Here is a 27942-nt window from a genome sequence, read left to right as displayed (position 1 = left end):
GAGCGTTAGGCTCACGATCTGGAGGTCCGGGTTCGATTCCCGATGGGGACATTGTCGTAATCACTTTGTGAGACTGTCCTTTGTTTGGTAAGGACTTTTCAGGCTTGAATCACCTGATTGTCCGAAAAAGTAAGATGATTCCGTGCTTCGGAGGGCACGTTAAGCCGTTGGTTCCGGCTATTAGCCGTAAAAAACACCTCCACCAACCCGCAGTGGAGCAGCGTGGTGGAGTATGCTCCATACCCCCTCCGGTTGATTGAGGGGAGGCCTGTGCCCAGCAGTGGGACGTATATAGGCAGTTTATGTTTATGATTATGAATATTGCTTGCTATGGTAGATCACGCATACCTAGGCAATGTCTGAATCAATAAAGCACTAAGTATTTTTTTTTAATTACTTACCAGTAATCAATCCAGTGACGAATGATATCAACAATGTGGCGCCTAATGCTGCTGCTTGCATCAACGCCTGGTTTTGTGCACTCCTAGGGTCATCCAGTTTCTGTAAATAAATATGTTGACTTCAAAACTACAATATCAAAGTTTCTGAGAATATTGTAATACTGTCAAGAACAAAGCATGGTAGTTCGAGGCACGGCGCCGGGGCGTGGTAGCTCACAACATTCTGTCTATAGTTTGCATTATTTGTTGTACTTTCGCTTTTCCACCTCTCGCACGTCTGTTGTTACTCGTGATGCAGAGTTCGCGATAAACCATTACGTTTTTTCTGCCAATTCTTCTATGAAGTATGACCCCTTATTCAAAATTCTCACGATTTTTTGTTAACATAATACAACATCATATAAATAGCCTTTATACACAGGTCTTCCTTCAATCGTCTGTCTGGGGGAGCGCGTTTTAGAGCATACTCGACACTGCTCCACTGGCGAGTTGGTGGATACAATGCACATTAAGCCGATGCATATTGCCGATGTTTGCTGCTATATGAAGATTGCGCAAAGCAAAATAGATTGTCCGCAGCTCCTCTGTAATATTAATCTGTTACCTCCCGAAAAAATACTACGTAGGAATGACTTGCTACACGTCCCTTTTAATCGCACTATCTACCGGAATAACAGCTTTCTGCTGAGAACGGCAAAGATGATCAACAGGCATAATGCGGTTGACCGCTTTGACTTGTTTTATAGTAGTACACAAACTATCAAATCGATACTGCATAATGAACCAGACTTGATATGTTAGCGCTGAGACTGGCTTTGACTTATTATGTATTTAAATATTTTTTCTTTTCATTTGTGGTAGCTTGTTGATTGGCATTTAAGTATTATAAGTCAAAACATTTTGTAAATTAGGCTGTAAGCTCCCCGAAAAAAATAAAATAAAATTAAGTACATAAGTTAATATATTATAATGCATTTCTTGATAATCTATTAAAAGCTAGCTTTTAAAACATTTTAATTTTAACGTAAAAGGAGCACACCCATAGAATATTATTTCTACGCCTAGTCAGTTTGTTTGTTAGTTGAAAATTGTTTTCGAATGAATGTTACTTACTGGATCCATGGCAGGGAAGACCGTCGCAAGTTCAGTGCCATATACATCACTAGTCGCCAAGGCAGCGATTATTATAGATATTATACCGGAGTAGATTCCAGGCATTCCGTGCAGATTGTTGACGCCACACGTGTCTAGGAGGCCTTTCTTTGTAAGCCATGGCTGTAACAAGAGGTAGACAGTAATGCATAGGTTAGATCAGATGGAAAGATGGATAAAACAAAGTAACGATTAGGTATGATGTATTGTAAACCTGCATAAAGTATAATTTTATCAATTATTAACCACAAACATGAAATCGAATAATGACAAGCTCCCAAGTTTCATCCGATCTTCCAACTCGAAGGGAAAACTAGTTAGATTGCAGATAAGATCACATGCCCCCGAAAACACACTTCTCCGTCATTTTGGTTTCCTTGCGGTATTTCCTTCACCATTATACGTAATATCAACAATATTTATGATCCAAACATGATCATTATCTGCTCGCTTAACCTAAAGGTCCAGGACCATTTTTCATAGAAGCAACAATCAACTCTACAACAATTTGAAGAAGATAATATTGAATATTGTATGCATGCAAACTTACCGTCAAAAACCTGTATCCAGCTACGCTAAGGATACCAGCGCCGATGCCAATAAGGATAGCACCTCCAGGTTGTATATGCATGTTGCAAACAGCACCAACAGCTACGCCACCAGCCAGTGTGGAGTTCTGAACGTGAACCATGTCGAATTTGCCCTCATCATGACTCAGCCATGATGACATTATGAAACTGACCACCTGCAGGTAAAATATATTTTTGAATTCATTGCAGTAAAATAATTTACGTGGTCCAGTGAGTAGAAAGGCAGGTTCGCATTTGATTTCCAATAGAGACATGGACAAAATCAGTTTGTCTGACTAAGACATTCCAGACTGAAAATCCCGATTGTCCGATAAAGTAAAATGATTCCATGCTTCAGAAGGTACATTAAGCCGTTGGTTCCGGGCTACAAGCCCAAACCTGCAGCGTGGTGGATATGCTTCATATCCCATACATTCGATTGGTTTCCGAACCAATACATACACATACATACATAAACTCACGCCTATTTCCCACCGGGGTAAGCAGAGACTATAGAATTCCATTTGCTTCGATCCTGACACACTTCTCTTGCTTCCTCCACATTCATCAATCGCTTCATACACGCACGCCGGTTCAGAGTAGATCCAAACCAATATACTTTTTTATACATGGGCAGAACTATACTGTCAGCAGAGCCAATTGTAACAGTTGATCAACAGCAATTACTGACGTAGCATCGTTTGCTTTCACAGCGTTAAACTTCAACTGGCTTTATGGCTCATGGGTAAGAGGCCTAAGTCATTTCCTAAGAACAACGCCTTTATCGCGGACTCGTTAATGTCTATCAACATTCTGCGGAAGGAGTATCATTGAAAACTTGTCTATGTCAAAGTATTAAACTGAGGTTTATCAGTGTTGACTGCATAGCGGGCAAAAGTCAATGCCTTAGGGAACCACAGTCCAGATACAGATAGGTACTTTTGTTAAATGTATTTTAGTTCCCTGTTTGCAGCAAATGCGTCATGAAACCAATTGTTTTCTAATGCCTTTTAGACGCAAAATGAATACTTCACTCTTAAAATATTATATTAATTTGGTTTAGATACGTATAGTGGATGAAGTTTAATAGGATTACGAAAGCGGTATATAAAACAAAGGTTGGTGGTATGGTTGGCAGAGGAAGACCTAGAAGGATCTACATTGATCAAATTGGAGATATTCTTTAAAAAGGTTCAGCACAATCTACTCCAAACCAGCGTGCGTGTATGAAACGATTAATTCCATAGTCTCTGCTTACCCCGGTGGGAAAGAAGCGTGAGTTTATGTATGTATGTATGTAAATATTACTATTAGGTTTTACAACTGCAAATATTTCCTTTATCAAGAAAAAGAAGAGAGGTTGTTTTCTCGTTCGATTCTTTTTTTCCAAGTTCATCCTTATTATTTGGCAAAGACCGATGTTTAGTTTATTATTGTGTTCTTTCTTCAATTGTTTATTTTATTCCAAAAACCACTCTTTTCATAGGAGGGAAACCCAGTATCATAGTTTGTTTTGTAAGATTTCTTGCATGTAGACGATAAACTTGTACATGTTTATTTATTTAAGTATGTTTTCTTCGTATTTTCTGAGGATATTTTTATTTGATTGCTATAATGTACTACGAAAATGGAATGATTAAAACACGAACAGTTTAGTTGAGATGGTTTGAAATATAAGGTTTGCTTTAGCTTTTGGTATGTTGATATTTACTAATATACCGGGTGTTAGTGACATCGTAACGAATACTGAAAGGGATGATTCAGACCATGATTCTGAGTTAATATCTAGTGGAATTTTCCGTCGCAAAATTCATGAAATTTTGAGTTTTGTTTTTAATTATTTTCAATTCCATATTGTGCTTTTAGCTGCATAGAACCCAAATTTCAATAAAAAAAACAATAATGACAAATTATCGAAAATTTTCGATGTAATGGAGACAACAGCTGCTCGAACGGGTCAACGGCCACACGCACCGCGCCGCGCGCCCCGCTCCGCACGCCCCGCTCCGCGCGCCCCGCGCCGCCGGGGCGGCGGCGCGGCCTACAAAGTAGGCACTACGAACCGATCCTATTTCTTTCTCTGTCTATCGTAAATTATAAATTTATTTTATTCTTATTCTTAAATGGACGGATAATCAACAGGCATAAAATTTATGGAATACACGTCAATTTTAAGCAGAAATCTAAAACAACCGACAGAATTAAGTTACCAGCGAGATACCTTTTTGATTCGACCGGGTTATTCATTCATTTACTCATAGGAATCAGGGCCATTATCTACCTAAAACAGTTGAAACAGTAAATAATTTGTATTCTTTGTTGTCATTAGAATAACTAACAACCAACTAACACAACCACCACAGATTAGGTAATTAGTTACCTACTATGTCAACCATCCACCAACTTAGTATGTAAGTACCTACGCAAAACCTCGCTACACAAAAATCGAAAATAAATAAATCTTTTAGATCAATACCCATTATTGTTACAAAGCAAGACCTATCGGTACTATCGCTAGTATCGATCTAAATGTACTATCACTACTTTCGATAGTTTAGACAATTTTCAAGTTCAACAATTGATAATCTACCTATCGATAGTTCGGCAACTCCGCCGCGTAGGCAATGTCGGCATGTTCAAAGAAAAAAATTGACCGAGTGGAGTGATCTTATTTTTCTTGTTACATGTTGGTACCGTACCGAGGTACTAAGTACTAAGTTATTCGTAGTTTTAAATCTCATTGTTAAATCATCAGTAAAGAACTAATTAAACCTATCCTGTTCTGTGTACAATATTCATGTAACGGCTACGTGCTTACATAAGTACCTAGTAGACGGGAGCAACGACTTAACGTACCTTCCGAAGCACGGATCATTTTACTTTCGGACAATCAGGTGATCAGCCTGTAACGTCCCAACCAAAGGCCTTATAAACAGATTTTTGTGATATGTCCCCACCGGAATACGAACCCGGACCCTCCGCATCCCATCGCTCAACCACTGGACCACATAGGCCAAGAAGGTTCTAAGACATAATTAAAGGATCCTGGGACGCAAGACCTCCGAGTTAGGGCTTGTTTGATCTGTCTTGATGGATACTCGGACGTGAATAGCCTCACGGATCAAGGGCAACGCGCGCCAATAAAGTAGGCATTACGAACAGATACTAGGTATTTCTTTGAGTTGATAGGTATCAAGTGAAGTTTCCTGTCGCCAAATTCATAAAAATAATAGATTTTTTTCAGTCCCATATTGTGTTTTAAGCTGCATAGAACGCACATTTAAAATAAACAAATAAAAATTACTAATTATTAAATTTTATCAATGTCATCAATAATAATAATAACGTATCTACAACTTCAGCTATGCGCAGGTGAATAGCCGGCGCACGGGTCAAGGGCAACGCTCGCCAATAAAGTAGGCATACGAACAGATACTATTTCTTTCTCTGTCACTTGCACCATAAACATACTTCTCTCTCTCTCTCTAGTCGTCGGCTCGACGCGGCCGCGGCCGGTGCGTCGTCGGCGCCCTTAGTCGGCGCCTTTGATGCTTTGCGCTAACGCCGCCGCGCGCTTCCGCTCAGTCGAATACTAAGCTTGACCCGAATCGCGTGATGTTTTTCGAGGATATTTTTTTCGTGTTTGTGAGTGTTTGTTTCATTCTGTAAATGAGTAGTGTCGACTATGATGATAGATCATAGACCATTTAGTGCGCAAAAGTATGGAAGATTGTTGATGTTTATTAAAGAGCAAGGTGTTGTGTTTGTGAGTGCGTGTGATACCTACCTACCGCGGAGGAAACGCGATGTTGCATACCTACGTGACGTGACATGTTCTAGGGTACCTACCTAGGTACTTCATCCGAAGGAATAACAATTAAGGTAAGGCAAGAGTAGGGTTTTTATTGTTAATAAGTTAGGAACGTTTTAATAACTGGTAGGTAGGTACCGTGCGTGAAAAATCGTGGCAGTAGGTGTTCTACTTCAACAAACAACATTTTTAAACGTTGAACCACTACTAAGCATCTAAATACAAGAGAATGAAAACTCCTACCTAGATATCAACATCGTATCTCACACGCGTAACGTAGCCGCGCGTAAGTTTAGCGTCTGTGTGGCGCGTTGTTCGACTTACATTGCGGCACAGTAAAAATTGAAAATCTTAATTAAACATTTGCGACAAGAAAAACACCCACCATCGTTTTTAGTACAATCAAATAGGCGTTCCATTTTTTTTTTCGTTACGATGTCACTAACACCCTGTATTATTTACACTACACGTAGGGAAACTCACAAAGAGCAGAGTTTTGAAGTATACTTCCAAATTGAAAAACTCGTCGCGACCTGACTAAAGATGACGCGTTCGCATTCCGTACATTTCCAGATTTTTTTTAGGTAAGTACGTACAAATTATACGAAAGGGACGAGGCGTAAAACCTTACAGGAATTAATTATATACAGGAGTTGTCATTCGCCCGTTATCCCCCGCAAATACATGAACGTTCGTTTTTTGTTATTTATATGACGGTTTTGTTTTAGTATGTGTTTACAAAGAAGTTGCTTTTTAATGAAAAGGTTCAGTATGATCTACTCGTACGATTGATAAATGTGGAGGAAGCAAGAGAAGTGTGTCACGATAGAAGCAAATGGAATTCCATAGTCTTGCTTACGTTGGCTGGAAATAGGCGTAAAATATATGATTTTTTTTGAATATTTTTTTTTAATGAGCGTTGGGCAGTGACTTTCGTGCTGTAGGTATAAGTATACAGGGTGTTAGTGACATCGTAACGAAAAAAAAAATGGAACGCCTATTTTATTGTACTAAAAACGATGGTGGGTGTTTTTCTTGTCGCAAATGTTTAATTAAGATTTTCAATTTTTACTGTGCCGCAATGTAAGTCGAACAACGCGCCACACAGACGCTAAACTTACGCGCGGCTACGTTACGCGTGTGAGATACGATGTTGATATCTAGGTAGGAGTTTTCATTCTCTTGTATTTAGATGCTTAGTAGTGGTTCAACGTTTAAAAATGTTGTTTGTTGAAGTAGAACACCTACTGCCACGATTTTTTACGCACGGTACCTACCTACCAGTTATTAAAACGTTCCTAACTTATTAACAATAAAAACCCTACTCTTGCCTTACCTTAATTGTTATTCCTTCGGATGAAGTACCTAGGTAGGTACCCTAGAACATGTCACGTCACGTAGGTATGCAACATCGCGTTTCCTCCGCGGTAGGTAGGTATCACACGCACTCACAAACACAACACCTTGCTCTTTAATAAACATCAACAATCTTCCATACTTTTGCGCACTAAATGGTCTATGATCTATCATCATAGTCGACACTACTCATTTACAGAATGAAACAAACACTCACAAACACGAAAAAAATATCCTCGAAAAACATCACGCGATTCGGGTCAAGCTTAGTATTCGACTGAGCGGAAGCGCGCGGCGGCGTTAGCGCAAAGCATCAAAGGCGCCGACTAAGGGCGCCGACGACGCACCGGCCGCGGCCGCGTCGAGCCGACGACTAGAGAGAGAGAGAGAAGTATGTTTATGGTGCAAGTGACAGAGAAAGAAATAGTATCTGTTCGTATGCCTACTTTATTGGCGAGCGTTGCCCTTGACCCGTGCGCCGGCTATTCACCTGCGCATAGCTGAAGTTGTAGATACGTTATTATTATTATTGATGACATTGATAAAATTTAATAATTAGTAATTTTTATTTGTTTATTTTAAATGTGCGTTCTATGCAGCTTAAAACACAATATGGGACTGAAAAAAATCTATTATTTTTATGAATTTGGCGACAGGAAACTTCACTTGATACCTATCAACTCAAAGAAATACCTAGTATCTGTTCGTAATGCCTACTTTATTGGCGCGCGTTGCCCTTGATCCGTGAGGCTATTCACGTCCGAGTATCCATCAAGACAGATCAAACAAGCCCTAACTCGGAGGTCTTGCGTCCCAGGATCCTTTAATTATGTCTTAGAACCTTCTTGGCCTATGTGGTCCAGTGGTTGAGCGATGGGATGCGGAGGGTCCGGGTTCGTATTCCGGTGGGGACATATCACAAAAATCTGTTTATAAGGCCTTTGGTTGGGACGTTACAGGCTGATCACCTGATTGTCCGAAAGTAAAATGATCCGTGCTTCGGAAGATACGTTAAGTCGTTGCTCCCGTCTACTAGGTACTTATGTAAGCACGTAGCCGTTACATGAATATTGTACACAGAACAGGATAGGTTTAATTAGTTCTTTACTGATGATTTAACAATGAGATTTAAAACTACGAATAACTTAGTACTTAGTACCTCGGTACGGTACCAACATGTAACAAGAAAAATAAGATCACTCCACTCGGTCAATTTTTTTCTTTGAACATGCCGACATTGCCTACGCGGCGGAGTTGCCGAACTATCGATAGGTAGATTATCAATTGTTGAACTTGAAAATTGTCTAAACTATCGAAAGTAGTGATAGTACATTTAGATCGATACTAGCGATAGTACCGATAGGTCTTGCTTTGTAACAATAATGGGTATTGATCTAAAAGATTTATTTATTTTCGATTTTTGTGTAGCGAGGTTTTGCGTAGGTACTTACATACTAAGTTGGTGGATGGTTGACATAGTAGGTAACTAATTACCTAATCTGTGGTGGTTGTGTTAGTTGGTTGTTAGTTATTCTAATGACAACAAAGAATACAATTATTTACTGTTTCAACTGTTTTAGGTTGATTCCTATGAGTAAATGAATGAATAACCCGGTCGAATCAAAAAGGTATCTCGCTGGTAACTTAATTCTGTCGGTTGTTTTAGATTTCTGCTTAAAATTGACGTGTATTCCATAAATTTTATGCCTGTTGATTATCCGTCCATTTAAGAATAAGAATAAAATAAAATTTATAATTTACGATAGACAGAGAAAGAAATAGGATCGGTTCGTAGTGCCTACTTTGTAGGCCGCGCCGCCGCCGCGCCGCCGCCGCGCCGCCGGCGTGCGGCGCGGGGCGCGCGGAGCGGGGCGTGCGGAGCGGGGCGCGCGGCGCGGTGCGTGTGGCCGTTGACCCGTTCGAGCAGCTGTTGTCTCCATTACATCGAAAATTTTCGATAATTTGTCATTATTGTTTTTTTTATTGAAATTTGGGTTCTATGCAGCTAAAAGCACAATATGGAATTGAAAATAATTAAAAACAAAACTCAAAATTTCATGAATTTTGCGACGGAAAATTCCACTAGATATTAACTCAGAATCATGGTCTGAATCATCCCTTTCAGTATTCGTTACGATGTCACTAACACCCGGTATAGCACTGGACAATCACCATCACGGCTTTTTGGCGAAGGTGAGGTAACGTCCCCAAAAAGTGCCACAAAATAGACTGTAAAGCTAGTCCAAAGGCAACTATAGTCTATAATGTTTCTAAGCATCAGATAGAAGCAGTCGCATCTGCACCATTTCTGTCTAGCCTGCACATTAAAAGTCGCTCATCGACTTTACAAATCACTAGACAATTATTTTTTTCAGAACTTACAAAACCAAACTCAAACTTACCGTAGCAGCACCCAATGACAAATACGTATTCATGACGGCTCTGTCATACTCTCCAGGGGTTTCGACTAAGGCAGAGTTGAACGATGGCCAGTATATCCATAGGAATATTGAACCTGTGTGCAAATTTACATGATGTAATATTTTATTTATGCCCAAGACTATGCTCTTGGAAAGAGAAGGAGAAGGCCTTTGCCCAGCGATGGGACATGAATTAGGCTCATTATCACTTATTTAAAAGCCACGCTCTCATCGGTGTAGCATTCTATATGCTACTTTTTAGAGAAAAATAGGGCAGTGGTTTCCTTTTGCCTTCCGCCCAATTACTTAGGCTACAAAAATATTTGTTTTACAATAATGGACGACAGTTTAAAGGATCTAAAAAGGTCACATTGTTGCAATTTATCTAAAAAAAAACTATTGCGTTTTTAGATTGCTTGAATATTGCTTTAACTCGCAACTTGCGGTGTTTGACTAATTACGTAATAGCCACAATTCCTGCAGACAGCACCTGATTTTATTTTAAGTTATACCCATCATTTTCTTATCCTCCGAAAAGGGACGGGATATTGACAATTGTAAATGTTAAAATGAATGACTAACCCGGGCGAATTAAATAGACATCTCGCTGATATGCAACGCGGTCCACGTATGCTGTCAAGTTAATTCTATCGGGTTATTGAGCAATGTAAACATTGTAGAGGATTGTTTTAGATTTCTGCCTAAAATTGTCGTGTGTTCCATACATTTTATGCCTGTCGATTATTTGTCTCTTTCCTTTTCGGCGGGTAAGAAAATTACCGATATAACTTAAAATAAAATTTAATGGTGAATACTGGAATCGAGGCCATTGTATACATAAAAGAAATATTTTTATCATAATGGCCATTAATTAATTGTAATAAATATTCAATTGTGTGTGAGAGTATGTTTGTTGGCCTTATTTGAATGTCAATTAGGTACCGTTTCCAATTATGGATGCCTTTAAAGCTTTAGAAACCCACGTCACCTCGTGCGTAAATAATTCCTTGTCATTACGAATTTAATATAATCTATGCGATTGACATGAACGGGGCCTTATCTGATTATTAAAATGCTTTAAAACACGTTTCATGTTAATAAATTGACCGTTAAAAAGATTTCAGAAGTAGGCAGCTACTTTTAAATTAATAATTATATTGCGTATTTTTTATTGTTCGGCATTTCAATACAAAACATCATAATTATTTGACTTGTGTTAATAATAATGTCAAGTTGGGTGCAGATATTTCTTCAAGCCCCGGTCGGGTCGATGTAGCGACTTTTATAATTAATTTGCTTTTTCAAATTGGAAATGGGTGGTGGAGTACGCTCCTTACCCTTTTTGATTGTGGCCAGTATTGGTACAAATAATTAGCTGTCGTACTTAATTGGTTATTTTTTGTTCAACCCATTTTTATGTAAGATTTTAAACAACTACGCCTAAAAAATCATATTAACATATCAAGGGCAGAATCTACAAGCAATGGCCAAATTAGAAGTGTCATACTGCTATGATTGAAAGGTCAATGACCTCGTAACTTCTGTCCCTTACAGTGCTCATAATAATGTCAAGTACGAATCATGTCAACTTACCTATCATAGCTGTGACATCAGAGGTGTAGCTTGGTGCGTTCAGGCTTACTGGATTGTTGGCAGCATCTTGTGCTGCCTTCTTCCTGAATGCCAAGCTGACGCCAAGGCCAAAGTATGCTCCGAAAGTATGAATCGCTATGGAACCACCCGCATCCGCCGCCTGAAGTAAAAGATACAATACAATTTGGTACTGTTTTGTACACACAGAACGACACAGAAACATCATAGAGTCGTCAAAGAACAATCAATAATTAACGTGAAACCAGGAGAACCGTAGTCGCATATGACAATTATTATCATTACTTGATCCCACTGCTGGAGAAAGGCTTACCCCAAATCTTTCCACAACTCACGGTCCTGTGCGAGCTCAGTCCAGTCTTTCCGATTACAGTCAAGATCATCACGCCATCTTTTACATGGTCTACTGCGATTTCGGTACCCATCCCGCGGTACCTAATGCGTGATGATCCTGGCCAAGCATTCAGGATGCATGCGGCACACATGGCCAGCCCAGATATCACGATTATGATCTTTTTCTATCGTGTAGGTTGTGAGGTGGATTACCTACCTCATCAATCCTGGTGTCATGGTTTTTATTGAGCCGCCATAAGTCCCCGACATGTCTCATGTAACGACTGCTTATAACATTTGTAAGTAGTAACCGGGACCAAACGTACCTTCGGAAGCATGGACCAGGTGATCAGCCTGTAATGCCCTAACCAAAGTTTAGGATCACAGAGTAATTTTTTATGATATGTCCTCGCCGGGGTTCCAACCCGGGACACTCAACCACTGAACCACAGATACAGACAGAGAGAGAGAGACAGAAAACATACGACATAACAAAATACTTAGGCGTAGGAGCTTACACAACCGAAGAATTACATTACCTTTAAAACATCAACAACCAGATACAAATTTGCGCAGCCTATTGCAGTCTCGACAATGGCGATGAAAAGCAACTGAACACCGCTGGCGACCCCCAATAGAGCGCCAAACGTGATGAGCACTGTCGCTGCCATTATGTCGGCCTCTGTAAAAAAAAATATGGATTAAGAAAACAAGGAAAAATACCAAGGATTAAATATATTTTTCTATACTTATAATAAATCTGTAGAGAGGTCAATTCTGTACATTAAATATTTTTTCAAAATAACTATCAGGGGGTGATAAGTGGTCGATACTGATGCCAAAAATGCAATCAGTAAAATTTTTGTCTGTCTGTCTGTCTGTCTGTCTGTCTGTCTGTCTGTCTGTCTGTCTGTATGTTCCTTATAGAAACAAAAACTACTGGACGGATTTTAATGAAACTTGGTACAATTATTCTTCACACTCCTGGACAGGTTATAGTATACTTTTCATCACGCTACAATCAATAGGAGCAGAGTAGTGAAGGGAAATTCTTTTGTATAAAAAATCTAAACCACTCAAGACGTTTGAAATTTGGCATGCAGGTACCTTAAATACCGTAGAGGTGCACTAAGAAAGGAATTCCCAAAATTCTCACGGGAACGGGAATTAGCGGGAAAATCCTTTTGTATGAAAAATCTAAACCACTCAAGTTAGACGTTTGAAATTTGGCATGCAGATACCTTAAGTACCGTAGAGGTGCACTAAGAAAGGAATTCCCGAAATTCCCACGAGAACGGGAATTAGCGGGAAAATCCTTTTGTATGAAAAATCTAAACCACTCAAGTTAGACGTTTGAAATTTGTCATGCAGGTACCTTAGGTACCGTGGAGGTGCACTAAGAAAGGAATTCCCGAAATTCCCACGGGAACGGGAATTAACGGGAAAATCCTTTTGTATGAAAAATCTAAACCATTCAAGTTAGATGTTTGAAATTTGGCTCGCAGATACCTTAGATACCGTAGAGGTGCACTAAGAAAGGAATTTCCGAAATTCCCACGGGAACGGGAATTAGCGGGAAAATCCTTTTGTATGAAAAATCTAAACCACTCAAGTTAGACGTTTGAAATTTGGCATGCAGATACTTTAGTAAACTTAAAGCTTAGTTGCAACAGGATATTACAAAATTCCCACGGGAACGGTAGTTAGCGGGAAAAAACATTTGTATGAAAAAATCAAATCTAAATAAAAGGAGAAACTGACTGACTCAGTGACTGACATATCAACGCATAGCCTGAACGGCTAAACGTAGGCATTTGAAATTTGGAAGGGACATAGCTTAGGTACCGTAGAGGTGCACTAAGAAAGGAATTTCCGGAATTCCCACGGGAACGGAAATTAGCGGGAAAATCTTTTTGTATGAAAAATCTAAACCGCTTAAGTTAGACGCTTGAAATTTGGCATGCAGGTACCTTAGTTAACTTAAAGCTTAGTTGCAACAGGATATTGCAAAATTACCACGGAAACGGGAGTTAGTGGGGAAAAAACATTTGTATGAAAAAATTGAAACCGCGTAAGATAGATGTTTTCAATTCAATTTAATTCAATTATTTATTGCATTCCATGTAGTACAATGGAGTGTTACATAGGCATAGGAACTAAAACATGGACCCTGTAGGGCACAGCAACGTTGAAGGGAAGAGAGGAAGTGTGTATTAAAATTAAAACTCAATGAACAATCAATTAAAAAAAAATCAATTCAATCAATTGATGCAATCTAGCATGCATGCATACCTTAGTAAATATAAAGTTTATTTTTGGCTGTATTTTGAAAAATGGGAGTTATTGGGAAAAAAATTGTACTTATGAAAAAATCTAAACTGCATAAGTATGCACTCCCACACACACAAAGATCTCTCTCTTATATAACACGCCACGCGGACGAAGTCGCGGGCAAAAGCTAGTAAAAAATAAAGGACTGATCTATTCTTTGACGTGCAGCCAATCTTGTTTTGAAAGGCAGGCAGGGGTGCCTAGAGGTGGAGAAGTGAGGTATAATTATAAACATCCACTCCTCACCAGCTATGTTTAAGTCCCATGATTAGGTAAAGGTTGATTCAGGGGAGGCCTGTGCCCAGCAGTGGGATGTATATAGGCTGTTTATGTATGTATGTATGTGAGAGGTTGATATCTAATTTTCAGTTACACAGTGAACGTGTTAATCTACCTTTGGTAATATAGTCGTGAGCTTATACTACTATCATTTTAAATCCTTCAAAACTCAGTTTTAACTAGTCCACTTGCCTATCAGAGTAACTCTCGAAACAACATAACATAAAACTCACTACTATATTCATCACAAGATAAACTAAGTACCAACCTCACCGAGCTTTCTGTTAGATCAACGTGATAGTTGGTGAGCCGTATCGCTGTACATAACGAGCCAACTGTGTTGGTGAAAACTGCACTTAAGGTAGATTAATTACTCATTGGAGCAATTCTGGTATAGGGGTACCAACCGGCGCTCCCCGTTTGAGAAGCAAGCAGCATCACAGTGACTCGAACACTTACCGACCGAACATTACTCTCGAACACTTACCGACCATTTCCATTTTGGACACCAAAATCTTTCCATCTTTCATGTGAAAGGCATTCTGGCAGAACATAGCCCATTGTATGACGAGGGCGGCCAGCAGCCAGTTGAAGCCGAGGGCGCTGTAGCAGTATTTCTTCAGAAAGGTCATCAAGAACCCGAAACCGATGAAGATCATCACATGGGTACCCTCGAAACCTGTGGAAAAGAAAAGAAAGACTCTGAGAATGATGTGTTTTTTTTATTGTACACAATAAAACAGCGACAAGGAACATACAAAAATAACATACAGTAGATAGCTAACTTTAATAGATAATTATAAAATATCCAGGTTTTGAAAACCATGCGCCGGTTGTTGGCCGACGTGAAAACTTTTATTTAGTAGATTTTTCGCAAATGGTATTTACTGACCGAAAATGTAAAAAAAAAAATATTTTTCCATTTAAGTACGAAAAATGACTACATCTACCGCATAAGCAATATTTGTTTTTATTCCATTAAAGATAAAAGATAGAGTACCAGTAAAGATACCAGTGGTTGAGAAGGTAAACGCAAAAACAGTTACGTTGGAATGAAAATCAGTACAATTTTTTGGGGTAGGAAAAAGCTCATTTATTATTGATATAAGGAATATTTTCATGATACCTATAAGTATGTATGACAGTTGACCAGCCCATCACAATGCTATGTATGAGATAATATCCTAACAAATACGTGTCTACGAGATAATAAAATACGCATAGTTTTCGTTACTGACTATTCACAAAACCTATTTAAGTTTAATGCAACGAAAACATTATTTTGGGATAAAGCATCACCATAGATTTACAGAGAACGTAATGAGTGTATAATTCCAATTAGTCATCGGCTCCAAAATGGGATTACGTTGATAAAAGACTTGCAATTATATTATATTAGCGTGAACGCGGTTAACACAAAATAATGAACATTTTTAACACAAAGCTGATGGCTTTTGATCTCGCTTTATTAATCTCAGCCTTGTCTCCTCTAGCCGACTATTATCGACCATGTGCTATCATACGACATCGGCAGACTTCGCCCGATGCTTGAACTATATGACAATTACCTGAATGTCACGAACTCTGTGGTGCAGTGGTTGAGCGTTGGGCTCACGATCCGAAGGTCCCGGGTTCGAATCCCGGACATATCACAAAAATCACTTTGTAATCCTTAGTTTGGTTAGAACATTACAGGATGATCACCTGATTATCTGAAAGTAAGACGATCCGTGCTTCGGAAGGCACGTTAAGCCGTTGGCCCCGGTTACTACTTACTGACGTAAGTAAGTAGTCGTTACATGAGCCATGTCAGGGGCCTTTGGCAGCTCAATAATAAGACCAGGGTTGATGAGGTTGGTGATTCACCTCACAACCAACACGATAGGAGACCTGAATGTCAAACAAAATCTGCCGGTGTCTCATCCTATATCAAGTGTCACATAACGAAGATGAGGCTTTAGAGTAGTCAAAAAAAGCTTGCCTACATTATACTTTTTTTTATATCGGACATCCTCCATGTATTAGGTGTTTGTGTATTCATTAAAGGCTGAACTGTGGCGTCAAGCATATTAATTCATCCTCTTTCTTACAAAGAGAAAATTTAAATCGAAATATTTCGCATGGATAAGAGGAGGACTCGGTGCGTAGGTAACGTAGGTAGGTAGCGTAGGTAACGCACGTCCCGGCTAGTCAAGAGCTATGGGTTCAAGTCCCGTCCGAGTCAAAAATGTTTTCGATTAAGCACGGGTAAGTGCTATAAAAATAAAAATCATCTTTCTGTCTAAGAAATTGTATATCTATCATAAGTGCTTCTGGGTGTACGCTGATTATGTTAGTCAATCAGTTTCTCTAAATTATTATACTTAGATAAATAGATACTCTACGAGTATGCCTACATCCATCCCCACAGAAAAGTAGGTCACTCAACTGCGTGTTCTCACGATGATTATGAACCTGTCAGATGTCAAATGAAAAATTGCAAATGAAATTGCACAATACAATGTTTTCCGCGAAATAGCCGCAACGGGACAACAGGGCAAAAAAATATTAGCTCGAACAACAGATCAAATAGTCACTAGACGCGTATAAAATGATATTTGAGAATGCTAGATGAAAATAAATAAAAATAATACATATTTAAAAACAATTATCAAATTGTAAAAAAATATAATAAATGTACAAAAATAATATCAAATTGTAATTTATGTGAAGTTTGTGAATTTATCGGACAGTCTTATTATTAGATAAATATTGAATAAAATTTAAAAAATAATATTATAAATTAAAATTATGATTAATTTATTGGAATACCCATCCCGTCAAAGTTCAAGAAACTTACTGCGATATGTTAATGTTCGTAGAGATTTAGTGAAAATCTAATAACCTTTATTCGGCAGGGAATGGCAATAATTTATTTGAAAAAGTTTTTAAATTACGGCGCATTTTAGTACCTAGTCATCAATCATTAAGGGTTTAAAATTACTAGCTCATCACAGTAGTGTAAGAGGCATACTCCAACAGGACACCAACGCATTATCATTAAATACCGGTGGGTATTAATTGTGGATCACTTTACTCGACGATTTTATGGCGATACGGCTCACCACCTATCACGTTGGCCTAACAGAAAACTCGGTGAAGTGTGGGTACTTAGTTCATCTTGCGAAGGACGTACCTATGACTACCCCAATTGGAATATAGCGAGCTTATGTTAAATGTTATATATTGTTGTTTAAAGGACAAGTGATTAACTTATTCTTTAAATCTGCTAAGATATCTATAGAGCTTCGCTACGCGATTTTCTAAAAGCATCTTGCCAGCCATTAATACTTCTTGGTCAATTCTCATTTTAGCGCATTTTTATTCGAAACACATAAGTTCCTATTTCCTAAGTCTTTCTTTTTTCGGGATTTTTGGTATCGATAATTAAAAGACATAATAACGAGATCTTACCGCGTTTAAATCAGGGGTATGAGACTCCCGATATTTCGACACTGTTGCAAGTGCCATGATCACGGGATGACTTATGAGATTGGAGTGGAGTAAGTAGATTTATAATATCCGGAGTCTCATATCCCTGATTTAAACGCGGTAAGAACCCGTTATTATATTGTGTTTTAATTATGATAATAACCGCGTAAACCTAAAACAATGTGTAAAATGCGATAAGTTACTTGTCTATATCGTTTTCCTTTCTGTGCTTCTCGTATAGAAATTGTGTACCCTTTATACCGGGGTGATATTTGTTTTATTGTGCGATATCGTTCCGGTGTATTGAATTGGTTTTATGGTTTAATTTTTAGAATCAGTTTTGGATGATTTTTATACTCGTATATGTCGAGTATATTTCGAAGCTTTTTGTGAAATAACTATTTTATCAACCAATTGTTTGTTGGCTGCTAAAATAAAATATAATATATAAGCAATATACAAAAAATTTTCAGTATTATATACATCACTGATAGACGTGGTAGCCACCCATAAATATGACACCGTACCGAAAGGGATGATTCAGACCATGATTTCGAGTTGTTATCAAGTAAAATTATTATTTTACAACGCAAAGTATGGAACTGTAATTTGCCTATGAGTGTTTATAATACTGTCAAATATGAGAAATTGTAAATTGCTAAAAGTAGGTATAATATATATATATATATTAGTGTTATATTATATAGGTAAGTAAGTGTATAGTATATTATATAGGTAAGTATTTAGTTGTATTATCTATATTTCTGAACCAAAGTTTTCGTTACAATTATAAAAAATAATTGTAATAATATGATATGGGCTTCCATGAATTTAAAAGTATGAAATTGGTATTATGTTACGACAAAAGTATGGGAAGCCCTGTCCAAGACGATGTTTACGTTCTGCTGTCGTGTGTGTGGGTTGTGAGGTCGGTTACCAAACTCACTAACAATTGTTACTATGGAGCAGCCAATGGCTCATACGTTATTTGTGTAAGTAGTTTTGATCCAACACAAACGGCTTAAATAATTGTCTTTAATATCATGCAGTAAAATTGCTTTCAGGCAAACAGGTAATTCAAGTCAAGATCTACAACGTTCTAATCAAATCAGGGACAATCTCATAAAGTGATATTTGTTATTTTTCCCAGGCTCCCGAATCATAAACGAATACTTTTACTATTGGACTATAGACGTCGACTGAATTATAACATATGAAAAATAATAATGCAACGGGACGACGAAGGAGACGCTATAATCAAACCCTATCTCACACAGTGAACGAATGCCCTTTACACCGGTTCCCAGGTGGCATAGCCGATATGCATTGAGTGACGGATGCGGCAGAGACTTACTTGGTTTAGGGAGCTTGAACTGGAAATATACATAAGTATATATTTTTTTGCCATACGCAATATTATTATAACTGGTCGACAGAAATGAAAATAAAGAATTAAATATGTACAAAATTTTACTTAGAATAAATAGATATTCAATAAAATAGAGTTAAAATGAAAATTAGTTAAAAAGATATATATAGATAAAGAAATTAAATATATTATAATTGCAAAATTCTAAAACGTTCAATATTTGGGCAAAAATGCGACAAGAACAGAAACAGAAGTCAATCAATGAAAAACACGGACGAATAAAACATAAATTCAGGATTTCGGTAAACGGTCCTGAAAATTAAGGGGATTGTACATGAAATCTAAAAAGTATAAACTGATATAAAAATAATCGTAGGTCGTTTTTATAAAAGAAACATTTTTTTGCAAGTCTATAGCCGAAGCGAAAACCGACACAGAATGTTCATCGAATCCTATTGTTAGCAATACATAGCCAGAGCTTACTCAGAACAATCATCCCTTATTACGGTATAATATCTCGTGATCCTATCCCGTAATTTCATCTACCCACCTCACAGATTATCCCTATAGATACCGCTTGGGTCCACCTTGACGAATTTCAAACCAAACTTGGCTTTGTCATATATTTAGTATGTACAAAATCTCCTTCTAAGCTTCTTCTTTTTCCTTCTCCTTTTTCGTGAGGGTTGTCAGATGGATTACCAACGTGAGCAAGACATGGCTTATCATCATCATCATGTCGTGACTACATAATTGCATCAGTAAGTAGTACCCAGGACCAACACGGTTTAACTTGCCTTCCGAAGCACAGATCATCATACTCTCGGACTCTCTGGATATGCCTGTTCCTAACCAAACCAGAGCTCACAAAGTGATTCTTGTGATAAATATGTCCCCATTGGGATTCGAACCTGGGATCTTCGGATCGTGAGCCTAAAGCTACCACTGGACCACGAAAGACGTACAAAATAAAGAAGTGTGTCGTATGTATTTTGAGCATGTCAAGATTGAGAATTTCAGCTTATATCGACCCGGTGGGAAAATAGACTTGACTTTATGTGTTTGTATATACGTTTGGTGCATTATACCATACTACTAGCCCCGATTTCTGCAGGCACATCCTAATTTTATTTTAAGTTATACCCGTAATTTTCTTATCCGTTGAAAAGGATAGGGATGGATGAGATTGACAGCTGTTAATTTTAGGAAGAAAGAGTAAATGAATGAATGACCTGGGCGAATAAAATAGGCATCTCGCTCATAATAATATGCAACCTGCTTGACGCGTGCTGTCAACTTCATTCTGTCGAGTTATTGGCCAATGTAAAATTTTGGAAGGGTTTTTTAAATTCTTGCCTAAAATTGACGTGTGTTTCATAAAATTTATGCCTGTCGGTTACCCGTCCCTTTCTTTTTCAAGGGGTATGATAATAACACGTATAACTTAAAATAAAATTAGACGCTGTGTACAGGAATCAGCACCATTATCTTAATGCGGTGTCTATTGTAGGTAATCTGTGCACGCGTTATTACGAAAGAATAAGTAGGTAATAAATGATCGAAAACCTGATATTTTTTCGTATATCTTCGTCGAATCGAATTAATCCAGGGAAATAGTATTCTCGTAATGGGTGGTTAAGGTGATGCCAGCATGATAGATTGGTCCTCTGGAAACCTTGTATTAACTTGATGAGAAAAGGAAACGTGTAAAACCGTTTCGTAGAATAGGCTAGTTTCCAACGAGTCAAATCTTTTACTTTTTACTAAACGTCAAAACACGTAATTACTACGAAAGTATAAAAAAACAACCTGTGACGTCATATAAAAATGTGACAAAATGATACACTTATTTATTATATTTTTTTTTTTATTAAAATTCTTAATTAAGTTGAATTTAAAAAAGAAAACGTTCTTTTAGATTTGTCTTCATTTAATAATCAGAATTTTATAATTTATCTTGGACCTAGGAAACTACGCAATATGCTTATTGACAATCATGTAGGTTATGTGAGACCAATGACTGACCTCATGACTGGTGTCAGGGTTACTGTTGAGGCGCTAAAGGTATTTTAAGTCCTCTACAATATGGGGCCTATTGCTTAAATACAATAAAATAATAGTATAGTGACTGGTAAGTCTATTGTCATACTTACTACTCGTATTTGTAGTATTGAGATGTTTGGTAATCATCCGCCGCGTATATGTCTTTACTTTCCTCAATTATTCAGGGTGTTAGTGACATCGTAACGAATACTAAAGAGAATGATTCAGCACATGATTCTGAGCAAATATCAAGTGGAATTTTCCGTCGCGAAATTCATGATTCATTTTGTATTTTTTTTTTAATTATTTCGATTCTGTTCGAATCATATGAGCATCTCGTAGATATGCAACCCATTTGACTTGTTCTTTCAATTCTGTTGGGTTGTTGTTTCAGGTTTCTGCTTGTAATTGACGCGTGTTCAATAAATTTTATGTCTGTCGATTGCTCGTCCCTTTACTTTTAATTGAATAAGAATATGACAGGTATAACTTAAACCAAAATTAGACGGTGTCTACGGGAATATGCACCAATATTTGGTTATCCTCGAAGATATTTTTATTAACAAAACTACTAATTACACAAACGACTAATTTAACAAAATAAAGAATAAAAACAAGAAATAATAAATAAAAATAAACTAAAATAATTAAATAAAAGTAAAAATAAAACAATTTATGTAAGTACAAATAACAATTAAAAATGTGGACCGCTTTGCGATTGTGCGAATTATCCTTGTGTCGTGGTTATTGTATTTGGTTTATTACATTGTACCTTCCATTTTGCTTAAGTTTAACAAAGGGGAGTCATCAGGTCGTTTTACGACTAGGCATTACATAAACTGGTCCTCTAAGGACATGAATAGGGTCAAACCGGGACTATTAAAGTTCTCGCTAATGTCATAAATGTTAGGGTTACTTTAAAGCTTGTTATTATTTAGTTGCAAAATTACCCTAACATGAATTTGTTTAAAGAATTTTTGGCCTCAGTAGATAGAACGGTACTTTTGTAGCATCACTTTATCACTTTGTTGTCGAATATTATTATCTTTTTCTTTGCGATGGGTAAAAATATCTGTTGGAGATTATATTAGGCAATTTGGTGCTTTTACTTAGCATAAAAGGTTCTAAAAATGTTTCCTTCGTTAAACTATAATGTCTTAAGAGTAACTGAGCCCACGTAGATCACCGCTCTCGCTCGCACGCTCATGATAAGGCGTCACGCGGTATTGACGAGATTTTTGTATGGAGTATCCGGATTGTGTTTGAAGCCTAAACACTGGGTGCGATAGAAATCTTTACCCAATACAATATGTTGCTGTAGAATGTCAGACCTTTTACAGGGTGTTAGTGGCATAGTAAAAACACTTCGAGGCATGATTCTGACCATGATTCTGAATTTGAGTTGAATTTTCCGTCACAAAAGTACGGAACGGAAAATAATTTAAAAAAACTTTTAATGAATTTTCCGACAGGAAGTTCCACGTGATACCAACTCAGAATTATGGTTTGAAACATCCCTGAAAGTTTTACCCAAATACGTACTTGTAGTGCTAGTGACATCGTAACAAATACTGAGGGGAACGATTCAGCTCATTATTCCGACTTGAAATCAAGTGGAATTTTCCATCGAAAAACTATGGATAAAATATGAATTTTGCGACAGAAAATTCCACTGGACATCAACTCAGAATCATGGGCTGAATCATGCCCCTCAGTATTAGTTACGATGTCATTAACACTATATATACTTCCATCCTTGACTTCCTTAGAGGTTCAGAGATATTAAACTCATTCCAAGTTCAAACTTACATTAAAATAGTTTCGTCCTTCCGAGTATATGAAACAGTTTATATTTGATAGTGCTATAAATCTAAAATGGGACACTACGCCAAAGCAATTAGCACGTTATACTAAACTAAATGTTTCTATGTCGTGGTTAATCTATTATTAAGACTAATGGCGACAACGAGAACAGTTCTATGTTTTGGAGAAAATATTTTTCATAATTATGACTTTTTGACAAAAGATGGACTAAATATAATAAAGACTAAATAGGAGCTCGGTGGCTTAGCGGTAAACGCGCTCCGTCTGCGATTGTTGAAGTTAAGCAACTTTCGCAAAGGCCGGTCATAGGATGGGTGACCACAAAAAAAGTTTTCATCTCGAGCTCCACCGTGCTTCGGAAGGCACGTTAAACCGTTGGTCCCGGCTGCATTAGCAGTCGTTAATAACCATCAATCCGCACTGGGCCCGCGTGATGGTTTAAGGCCCGATCTCCCTATCTATCTTTAGGGAAGGCCCGTGCCCCAGCAGTGCGGACGTTAATGTACTGATGATGATGATGAAATAGAAGGGTGGCTAAGAGATGGCATTCGATATCGAGGCAGACCACTAGTTGGCAGCCCGGTTGAATGATATTATGAAGTATGCCGGAAAGCAGTGGATCCATAGGATATTTGCATAGGACATTCTTCAGGTATGTTCGCGAACGCTAACGTGGATGATGTCTATACAATAAAAAAAGACTGCTTCGGTGTAGTTGTGACTGCGGGGGAGCAATAACGAAGTCCTGAGGATGACTGCCGAGAGCATTGACTTGGCTGTTCTACGTCGCTTTACCGACTTACACGTTCATAAGCGCATAAATCAATATCTAAATCAATTACTAAATCTTTTAAGGGGCAATGTATACGTTTTTACAATAAGATTCCCATTGGCATTCAGAATTTGCCTTTCAACTGCTTTAAGACAGTAGTTAAACAAAAACTTTCCAAAAAAGGTTATTATAAAGTTAGTGATTATTTAGAAGATATGAATGCATGGGATTAACTGTCTGAGAACTGATATTAGGCAGCTAAATTACTCAATTGTATATCAATATTTTATGTTTATTTTAATTTGTTTAAAGAACGTCTAGGGCCCTGTGCCGAGGTTTTTCTTGCAGCTTCTTTTCCCCGGCTATACAGGTTGTGAGAAGCTGCAGTAGTTTTAGGCGGATGAGACGTTCGTTATGTAAAAATTGACGATTCAAAGTGTAACTATGTTACCTACTGAATAAAGATATTTTTGAATTTGAATTTGAATAAAGGGGTCTAAAACATGTTGTTGAAAATACCTAAATGAAATGAAATAAAAGAAATGATGAAAGTAACGACCCCTGTGGTCCAGTTGTTGAGCGTTGGGCTCACGATCCGAAGGTCCTGAGTTCGATTCCCGGTGGGGACATATCACAAAGATGACTTTGTGGTCCCTAGTTTGGTTAAGACATTACAGGCTGATCACCTGATTGTCCGAAAGTAAGATGATCCGTGCTCCGGAAAGCACGTTAAGCCGTTGGTCCCGGTTACTACTTACTGATGTAAGTAAGTAAGTAGTCATTACATGAGCCATGTCAGGGGCCTTTGGCGGCTCAATAGTAACCCTGACACCAGGGTTAATGAGGTTAGTACTCTACCTCACAATCCACACGATAGAAGAACGTGTTGTTTCTACCTATCTACTTACTAACATAGATACTAAGGGTGTGTCTGATGGGCAATACCTATTGGTCTGATTTTTTTTTGCATATGACTGGAAAGGATGACGTAATCGTGAAAGAGAGGAGACCTTTACCCAGCAGTGGGTAGCCATAAATAGGAAACTTTTTGTATAAGAATTAGATAAGGTACTTCATTTGGATATTCTCAGCACGTTTCTAAGTAAACGTATTTTACCTCTACTTTAAGGCTGCTTATGTTTATTTTGTTGTAATTTCTCTGTTAAGTATCTGTACGATCCTTTTTCGCCGAATGAAAGTAAAAAAATAATAATAAATAAGTATGTATATTTGTGGGAGTCCTTTTATATTTAACAATTTCTATTCTATTCTATTCTTGAAGTTACGCTGGCCTGGGAGTGAATAAAAACATGTGTATTGTGTATTGTTTTTATTTCACTATTAATTTATCTTTTCTTATTAATTAAAAAAATATATATATTTAAATTTTAATCCTCGAGAGCAGCGTGGTCACTTCCAATACGAGCATAATTATTATCAAATTACTTACTGGAAGATCCATTTTGTTATTGTAAAATACTGGAGAAAATAAATTTCTTTTTATTTTATTATTTATTATAACTATACTATACAGCTTAAACTGCGGCCAAAAAGCTGGGCGTCCTCAAGCGGTACTTCACACCTGGACAGCTTCTAACACTGTATAAAGCTCAAGTCTGATCATGTATGTAGTATTGCAGCCATTTATGGGACGGCTCAGCTAAATATCAACTTGCCGCTTTGGACTCAGTGGAGCGCTGAGTCAAGACGATGATCAGCGATACGCGCCTAACAGCTAAGCTGCCAGTATGTCGGCATTCTACAGACTGCACTTCGGAGAGTTAGCCGCGACCTACACGAGGTCATTCCACCGTCCCCCTTTTATCTTCGGACTTCCAGACGTACGGCCGGGTTCCATCCCTATTTGATGGATATTTATTTTTTTATTGATTTATTTATTCAAATCACTTACATCCACCATTACAGTTGATAATAACCAATTCGATAGAGTAGGAACAACTTGACATCACTCACTAATTTATGAGGTAACTAACTATTGTTTATAAATATTCATTTTATAACTTAACACATATAGCGTAACCTTTGTAAATTCACTCATAAAGCATGAAAACAAATATGTAAGTTCTGTAATCTCATTTAACACATCCATGACTCGCGTGAGAGGGGTGTTATCCAACTATTCGCACAAAGCGCTTCGCATCGTCCTTCATTATTAAAAAAAAAACTTCTTCCTATGCCTTTGGAGATACAGGCGTGATGTTATGTTTCGTGTTCCGAATAAACAGTTTAATCGGTTAGTATGAAAATGTTGTGACCCCTATGGGGACTCGAATTGCATGTCGTTCACACGGCCAATCACGTGTGGAGATCACTCAATCAACGGACAGACTTGTCATGCGACAGGCACGAGCTGAATAAAGCTACGGCCTTTGTTAAAAACCTACTACGATTTTTAGGTGGAAATTCGCAAATAAATAAAATAAGAAATAAATAAATAAATAAATTCATCTCTATGTAAAAAGCGAAAGGTGAAGCCCTAGTGACCTCAAATTTTGTATGGGGGTTCCTTTTAGGACGTAACGTAACGGCCTCCGTGGTCCAGTAGTTGAACGTTATGCTCACGATCCGGAGGTCCCGGGTTCGAATCCCAGTGGGGACAAATCACAAAAATCACTTTGTGATCCCTTATTTGATTAGGACATTACAGATCGATCACCTGATTGTATAAAAAGTAAGATGATCCGTCCTTCGGAAGGCACGTTAATCCGTTGCTCCCGGTTACTACTTACTGATGTAAGTACGTAGTCGTTACATGAGCCATATCAGGGGCCTATGGCGGCTCAATAATAACCGTGACACCAGGGTTGTTGGGGTTGGTAATCCACCTCACAACCCACACGATAGAAGAAGACTAAGACTGAAGATATTTTGGGAAATTCAAGCGCTAAGGAGTTTTAAAACTAAAACCCTACTGTGGAGAAATCACGCTCTAAAAAGTTTGAATCAAGAAAATAGGTATATTTCTCGGAAATTCTTCCGAATAGTGATGTTTACAAGACGCTCGTCGTCGTATGCCGTGTAAGCAATTTCTTAAGGTAGACTGCCATACGACCACGGCTGTCTTCTACAGACACAGCGGTCAAACACATAACCCTCCTTTTTGTTTCGCCGAAGTCGGTTAAAAAATAGAGTTTGTATAAAGCTGCTCTTACAGTTGTAGGGTTTCATTCGAACGAAATTGCGGTTAACAGCTAGTACTATATTATGTACTTCATATAAAATAAGGTCTGTTATTGCGTGTACACGTGTCAAATTGCAATATTGTACTCTTTAATTGAATACTTTAGAACGAGTTGATGAGAGTTGTTGTTATTGTAGAGTGAGTTGATGATTGGCAAAGGAAGACCTAGAAGGACTTACAGTGACCAAATTGGAGATGTCCTTAGATAAGGTTGAGTACGATCTACTCTGAACCGGCGTGAGTGTATGAAGCGATTGATGAATATGTAGGAAGCCAGATAAGTGTGTCAGGATCGAAGCAAATGGAATTCTATGGTATCTGCTTACCCCGGTGGGAAAAAGGCATGAGTTACTACTTTAGAGCTAGCTTAGAGTCACACTGAAGCTTAGTGTATTGGCATTGCAAACTGTGAAGTAAATAACAGTGTTCATTTACCTTTTGACCATTCATAATCACATTTGGAAGTCCCTATTATACTAAATATACTGGGTGTTAGTGACATCGTAACGAATACTGAGGGGGTTGATTCAGACCATGATTCTGACTTAAAATCAAGTGGAATTTGCCGTCGCAAAATTCATGATTTTTTTAGTTTTTTTAAATTATTTTCAATTCTATACTTTTGCGATGGAAAATTCCACTTGATATTAACTCAGAATAATCAGATGAATCATCCCTCTCAGTATTCGTTACGATGACACTTACACCCTGTACAAGTACATACGGTAGCCATATAAGTAGGTATGGGTGTTAGTGACACCGTAACGAATACTGAGGGGGATGGTTCAGACCATGATTCTGAGTTGATATCAAGTGGAATTTCGTGTCAAAAAATTCATGAAAATTTTTCTTTTCTTTTTAATTATTTTCCAATCCATACTTTTGCGACGGAAATTTCTACTTGATGTCAACTCAGAATCATGGCCTGAATCACCCCTCAAAGTTTTCGTTACGATGTCACTAACACCCTGTATAATGTAATGTATTGTAAATATTAT

General features: G+C 37.8%; 1 protein-coding gene across 1 annotated transcript in view; it reads right to left on the bottom strand.

Moving 5' to 3' along the window:
* The window catches only part of LOC126373330 (ammonium transporter Rh type B), a 42997-nt gene that overhangs the window by 3195 nt on the left and 11860 nt on the right, over positions 1–27942 (bottom strand). The window contains exons 3-9 of the mRNA XM_050019459.1: positions 14751–14942; positions 12193–12335; positions 11303–11462; positions 9692–9804; positions 2104–2298; positions 1515–1676; positions 402–501 (exon numbers count right to left, since the gene is read on the bottom strand). Coding sequence (XP_049875416.1) covers positions 402–501; positions 1515–1676; positions 2104–2298; positions 9692–9804; positions 11303–11462; positions 12193–12335; positions 14751–14942 — 1065 coding nt within the window. The remainder of the gene's footprint in view (positions 1–401; positions 502–1514; positions 1677–2103; positions 2299–9691; positions 9805–11302; positions 11463–12192; positions 12336–14750; positions 14943–27942) is intronic.

This window comes from Pectinophora gossypiella, chromosome 15 (assembly GCF_024362695.1).
Source record: "Pectinophora gossypiella chromosome 15, ilPecGoss1.1, whole genome shotgun sequence".
Classification (NCBI taxonomy): domain Eukaryota; kingdom Metazoa; phylum Arthropoda; class Insecta; order Lepidoptera; family Gelechiidae; genus Pectinophora; species Pectinophora gossypiella.
This window is presented reverse-complemented; position numbering and strand designations above follow the sequence as displayed.